Below are 7117 nucleotides of genomic sequence, written 5' to 3' on the forward strand. Positions count from 1 at the left end.
GCGAAACGCAACAAAAATGCAACAAACTGAACAATACCGCCGCAACATCTCATCATCCGCCGGAAATGTGTCCCGTGAAAAACCGTCCGACCGGAACTCTCTAATTACTAAAGTTCCGTGGGTGAATTATCTAAACATAGCGAGATACAAGTTCCAACTTTACGCTACTTCATATTAGAAATGGCAACAGCGGAGAATGAATGCCCCATAACAAGAAGATAGAAAAAAAGAAGACGCTTGTAGGCTACGGCGTCGCCACGGACTACAGTGGCGGACGAGCGCAAAGTTTCCGGACTTATGCAGATCCCAAATACAGATCAGCAGGTACCAGAAGGTAAGAAAAGTTGGTTTTCAATAATATTGTGAAACAGATAATATGTCTGCTAATGGGTGCCATTTTGCGGTCCTTATACACACACCATAATAATACTCGTATGTTGACAATCCATCGAGTGGTGCGGCTTCATAGCTTACCAAAGTCGTACTAAAACGTTTTGACAGATTTTTGAGCGCCGTGTGTGATGTTCTATATTCTCAATGGAACATTTAAAATGGTGGTGTTGTTCATAAGTGTCATCCTGCAGTCTACACCTATCTCTTATGTGTGACAACCATCTACTGGTAACACTTATTACACAATGTACCAAATAAAATTGCTTCGAGGTCGGTAAGCACAACCAGAATTATTCCGTACATTAGGCGCACCGGGTTATAAGGCGCACTGTCGATTTTTGAGAAAATGAAAGGCTTTTAAGTGCGCCTTATAGTCCGAAAAATACAGTAGTCAAGTTATTAATGTTCATCTCTGTGTAGAGTTTGCATGTTCTCCGTGTGCTTTTGTGGGTTTTCTCCCAAACACATGCATATTAGACACTCTAAATTGTCCGTAAGTAGGAATGTTAGGTATGTGCCGACCGACTGGCCACCGATCAGTATCTGCCGATTTTCATGTAAAAGTATGTGGTCGCCATTGCTGATTAATGCCTTTTGACGCCGATCCCCACTGACTGACAGTGTATTTATTTTTACTCCCCCGGCTTACAAGCTTGCAGGTATTTACAGTATGTGTCTCCATACACAGTATGGTACCGTTCTTATAAGCGAGGAATAATCACCTCCATTATGGTAAAATGTCTTAGTATCTTAAGTATTAATATCATGTAGCATTATCACTGGAGGACAAGGCTATACATGTTACACGCCGGGAGCAAGCCAGGAGCAGGCATGCTAATAGCCTAGATGACTGCTGAACTAGCTTTCAACGACACCAAGAAGTGATCAGATTTAAAAAATGTTGGTAAAAAAAATAAGTAGCTATTTGTAGGAAATTAACAAGTCGATTAATAAGAGTCAACAGAGAGGATTATATAAGAACAACTGTTGGTTTGTCAGCATTGTCACAATCGGTACATGTAAAAGGAGGGCGGAACGAAGCATAAATTGGTGGTGTCGATACCAAAGGCCGTATCAGTATATGATCGACATTAGAGTGATTATGTCGTGACTTTCTCAAAATAACTTTTTTTGTTTTTGTTGTTTTGCAAACTCAGGGAATAATTCCCTGGACACAGGAGGACTTTGAGGGGAAACCCCAAAAGGATTTAAATGAGTAGTATATAGTACTTTTTTTTTTGTTTTTAGTTATTGTGTACTATTGACTTTTTATTACAATTGCATGTAATAAAAGAGAATACCGAACCCGTTTAAATATTGTGTTGATAATGTTGAACTGCCAATAGCACTCACCATAAATACATTGAAACATTCACAGTTGATACATGTGATCGGTATTGGTATCAACCGATCTCACTGGTGGATGATCAGTATCAGAACAGGCAGCATAAAACCTTGATCGGAACATCCTAGTACACAGGTGTCAAACTCAAGGCCCCGGGGCCCAAAACTGGCCCACCAGATCTTTCTATGTGGCCCGTGAAAGCCTGGAAAAATTGGTTTCAATAAAAAATAAAAATAAATAAATAAATAAAAATAAATAAATAAATAAATATATATATATACTGTATATATATTAGGGCTGTAACTAACGATTAATTTGATAATCGATTAATCTGTCGATTATTACTTTGATTAATCGATTAATAATCGGATAAAAGAGACAAACTACATTTCTATCCTTTCCAGTATTTTATTGGGGGAAAAACAGCATACTGGCACCATACTTATTTTGATTATTGTTTCTCAGCTGTTTGTACATTTTTATAAATAAAGGTTTGTAAAAAACAAACAAAAAATAAAAAAAAAACAACAAAAACAATTGCCTCTGCGCATGCACGTAGCATAGATCCAACGAATCGATGACTAAATTAATCGGCAACTATTTTTATAATCTACTTTAATCGATTTAATCGATTAGTTGTTACAGCCCTAATATATATACCTGTATATATATATTTTTATTTTTTATTTTTAAAAAAAAGTTGTTTTTTTTTGGGTTTTTTTACTGAATGCATTCGTTCTCTCAATTTTGACCAAACAAAAATGCATATTTTAAACTTTAATATTATCTGATCATGCCAATTATATAGTGTATTGCAAAACTATTTTTGTGAGATAAAAACAAATCGTTAAATATCTGCTTGTCACTTTTATTTATGATTTTAAAGAAAGTTATACATTAAAAAAAAATGTAATAATCAAATGCATATGCATTTCGAATAATCATGATTAATCACAGGTTATTACCCGCCTGCATAATGTAAATTATTTTTAAAAAGCGGCCCTCTGAAAGCAACCTATTACTGCGATGTGGCCCTCAATGAAAAAAAGTTCAAGTTCCACTGAGAGTCACACACACACTAGGTGTGGTGAAATTATTCTCTGCATTTGACCCATCCCCTTACTCACCCCCTGGGAGGTGAGGGGAGCAGTGAGCAGCAGCAATGGCCGCGCCCGGGAATCATTTTTGGTGATTTAACCCTCAATTCCAACCCTTGATGCTGAGTGCCAAGCAGGGAGGTAATGGGTCCCATTTTTATAGTCTTTGGTATGACTCGGCCGGGGTTTGAACTCACAACCTACCGATTTCAGAGCGGACACTCTAACCCAGGGGTCACCAACGCGGTGCCCGCGGGCACCAGGTAGCTCGTAAGGACCAGATGAGTAGCCCGCTGGCCTGTTCTAAAAATAGCTCAAATAGCAGCACTTACCAGTGAGCTGCCTCTATTTCTAAATTGTGTTTTTATTTACTAGCAAGCTGGTCTCGCTTTGCCCGACATTTTTAATTCTAAGAGAGACAAAACTCAAATAGAATTTGAAAATCCAAGAAAATATTTTAAAGACTTGGTCTTCACTTGTTTAAATAAATTCTTTTTTTTTTTACTTTGCTTCTTATAACTTTCAGAAAGACAATTTTAGAGAAAAAATACAATCTTAAAAATGGTTTTAGGATTTTTAAACACATATACCTTTTTACCTTTTAAATTCCTTCCTCTTCTTTCCTGACAATTTAAATCAATGTTCAAGTAAATTTATTTTTTTTATTGTAAAGAATAATAAATACATTTGAATTTAATTCTTCATTTTAGCTTCTGTTTTTTCGACAAAGAATATTTGTGAAATATTTCTTCAAACTTATGATTAAAATTCCAAAAAATTATTCTGGCAAATCTAGAAAATCTGTAGAATCAAATTTAAATCTTATTTCAAAGTCTTTTGAATTTCTTTTAAAATTTTTGTTCTGGAAAATCTAGAAGAAATAATGATTTGTCTTTGTTTAGAAATATAGCTTGGTCCAATTTGTTATATATTCTAACAAAGTGCAGATTGTATTTAAGCTATTTAAAACATGTCATCAAAATTCTAAAATTAATCTTAGTCAGGAAAAATTACTAATGATGTTCCATACATTTTTTTTTTTTTTTTCAAAAAGATTCGAATTAGCTAGTTTTTCTCTTCTTTTTTTCGGTTGAATTTAGAATTTTAAAGAGTCCAAATTGAAGATAAACTACGTTTCAAAATTTTATTGTCATTTTTTTTCGTGTTTTCTCCGTTCAATTAAGTGTAAATATCATTAATTATTAATAATAACAGAGCTAAAGGTAAATTGAGCAAATTGGCTATTTCTGGCAATTTATTTAAGTGTGTATCAAACTGGTAGCCCTTCGCATTAATCAGTACCCAAGAAGTAGCTCTTGGTTTCAAAAAGGTTGGTGACCCCTGCTCTAACCACAAGGCCACTGAGCTGGATAAAATGAGTTTGACACCCCCGTCCTAGTACATGTGTAAGAATGACAATTGACAGTGCGTTACTTCGACGGGATCGTAGAAAAGAAGCGCGCTCACTCACCTCCAGGGAGCTCATTGACAGTGTAGAAACGGTCTCACTCTTGGTCATCCCGACAGCGTTTGCGGATTGTGCCCCATCACACGAGCTGTTGGCCACCTGCGAGTCTCTTGGCATGTTTTGTAGGTTGTGCGCAGGTGAGTCTCTCTCCGAGCACGACACACTGACCTGGTCAGCAGGCAGGCTCTTCAGTCCAAAGCCGGGCACCGGCTCGCCACTGACAGGGTTGGCCAGGTGGATGAGGCGCTTCTGAGGCAGCTGCTCAACACTGATGTTGTACTTAGTCGCCTGCTCGTCTTTGCCCTTGGCCAGCTTGAGGGTGCCCGTGTTGTTGCTCGGTAAAAGGACCAACCCCGAGGGTTTGCCGGTGCCTTCGTAGCTGCTGCCCTCTCCGTTCCCTCTCGGAACATCTCCATCCAGCTGCTTAAAGAGCTCGCTGTCACAGATGTAGATGGACTTGGCACCTGGCAGCTCGGTGCTGATTCCTTTGGCCGTGCCTTTCTCCCGGCGCAGGGTCAGCGTGTGGCTGCTGTAGTCCGCCACATTCTGGAGGTGGACTTTGGCCATACTGGCTGGCATGGTGTTGAAGTTGGATCCCTTTTGAAGAGTTAGCGCCCCAGAAGAAGTCTTTTCCTCTCCACGAAGGGATGAGGGCTTCATGGTACCTAAAACAACACCACATAAAAAGATGAAGGATTCATGAAAAACAAGTTTAGGAAACCCAAAACCAGTGAAGTTGGCACGTCGTGCAAATCGTAAATAAAAACAAAATAAAACGATTTGCTAATCCTTTTCAACCTACCGTTTTTCCTTGAATAGCCGCAGGGGCGTTAATTAATTTAAAACCTCCTGTCACACCCGCGTTTACCGGAAACCGGCGGGATGGCCGTGCATGCGGTAATTATTTTAAAACCTCTTCTCACTCCGGCGTTTACCAAAAGGAATCCATAAAATGTAGGCGTGCGCTTTGAGTGTGATGTAAGCATACCATCATGAAAAGCACATTTAATTAAAAAAAACGTTATTATGGTCTTACCTGTACTTATAAATGGAGTCCATTTGCAGCTCCTTCTGACCAAAAGCATCGATAACTTGTTTATAGAAGTCTTCCTTATTTTCTTTCTTCAGTTTTAAAAGTCTCTGTTTCGGTGGAGATATTCCTTTAATTATTACCTCCTGCTTCCATTGAAAGTCCAGTTTAGAAAACTGTTTTATTTTAGATACCGGTATGTAATCCTCCATGTTAAAAGTTCAGGCAGAGGAAAAAAAAAAAATCTCTTGCTGCGTGTGTTCACTTCTTCTGCAGTACCGGAAGTCGCAAGAAGGATCACTAGCGCCCTCTACCACCAGGAGGCGGGAGTCATTTAATGACTTATACAGTATTTCACACACGCAGCTACGGTATATTAATAAAACATAGCTGCTTACTGTTCTCTTTAGCATACTGTACCGGTATTCAATAGCTTGGACCTTAAATCCTACTGAAAAGCTCTTTATCTTTTTTCCTTTGTGCGATTGTAAACTACTGAAAGCAGCTTCCTCCATTTTGAAAATGAGGACAGATGCGTCACTCGTGACGTAACGAATTTGACCCGGTGGAAGTTCTAGCCATATGCTAAATATTTTGCGAAACGAGTTTGACCCGGCGAAAATTATAGACATGCGATAATAAAATAAATATTTTGCGAAACGAATTTGATCCAGCTTCAATAATAAACCGGCGATAAGGCCAAGCATGCGTTAATTATTTTGAGAAACGAGTTTGACCCGGCAGTAATTCTAGACGTGCGAATACTATATTCCCTGCGCCAATTCAAGGAAATACGGTATATTCAATTGAATAGACTGCAAAGAGAAGATACTTAACGTTCGAACTGGAAAACTTTTGTTATTTTTTGCAAATACTAGCTCATTTGGAATTTGATGGCTGCAACATGTTTCAAAAAAGCTGGCACAAGTGGCAAAAAAGACTGAGAAAGTTGAGGAATGCTCATCAAAACACTTATTTGGAACATCCCACAGGTGAACAGGCTAATTGGGAACAGGTGGGTGCCATGATTGGGTATAAAAGCAGCTTCCAGGTAATGTCATTCACAAACAAGGATGGGGTGAGGGTCACCACTTCGTGAACAAATTGTCGAACAGTTTAAGAACACATTTTCTCAACGAGCTATAGCAAGGAATTTAGGGATTTCACCATCTACGGTCCGTAATGTCATCAAATGTTTCAATGAATCTGGAGAAATCACTGCACGTAAGCGATAAGCAATGCGATCCTTCAGGCGATACTGCGTCAAAAAGCGACATCAGTGTGTAAAGGATATCACCACATGGGCTCAGGAAAACTTTAAAAAACTACTGTCAGTAACTACAGTTTGTCGCTGCATCTGCAAGCGAAAGCCATTTATCAACAACACCCATGAATTGATTAACGTGGACTCCGACTTAAACAAGTTGAAAAACTTATTCGGGTGTTACCATTTAGTGGTCAATTGTACGGCATATGTACTGCACTGTGTAAACTGTACTGTTTCATATAATATATTCTCTTCCTTTGCAATCTACTAATAAAAGTTTCAATCAATCAAACCCAGAAACTCCGCCGGCTTCGCTGGGCCCGAGCTTATCTAAGATGGACTGATGCAAAGTTTGATGCAAAGGTTCAGACAATCTGGAGAAATCACTGCACGTAAGCGATGATAATACGGACCTTCGATCCCTCAGGCGGTACTGCATCAAAAACCAGCTGGTATAAAAAATGCTGAAAGGTGCAACATATGTTGCCATCCAAGCAACGTTATCATGGACGCCCCT

The 7117-nt window shown here is 38.7% G+C and overlaps 1 protein-coding gene across 1 annotated transcript in view; it reads right to left on the reverse strand.

Annotated features, from left to right (window-relative positions):
- adgrb1a (adhesion G protein-coupled receptor B1a) overlaps positions 1–7117 on the reverse strand; it is a 373647-nt gene that overhangs the window by 29160 nt on the left and 337370 nt on the right. The window contains exon 31 of the mRNA XM_062063764.1: positions 4307–4968. Within this exon, the coding sequence (XP_061919748.1) occupies positions 4307–4968 (662 nt within the window). The remainder of the gene's footprint in view (positions 1–4306; positions 4969–7117) is intronic.

This window comes from Entelurus aequoreus, linkage group LG11 (assembly GCF_033978785.1).
Source record: "Entelurus aequoreus isolate RoL-2023_Sb linkage group LG11, RoL_Eaeq_v1.1, whole genome shotgun sequence".
Classification (NCBI taxonomy): Eukaryota; Metazoa; Chordata; class Actinopteri; order Syngnathiformes; family Syngnathidae; genus Entelurus; species Entelurus aequoreus.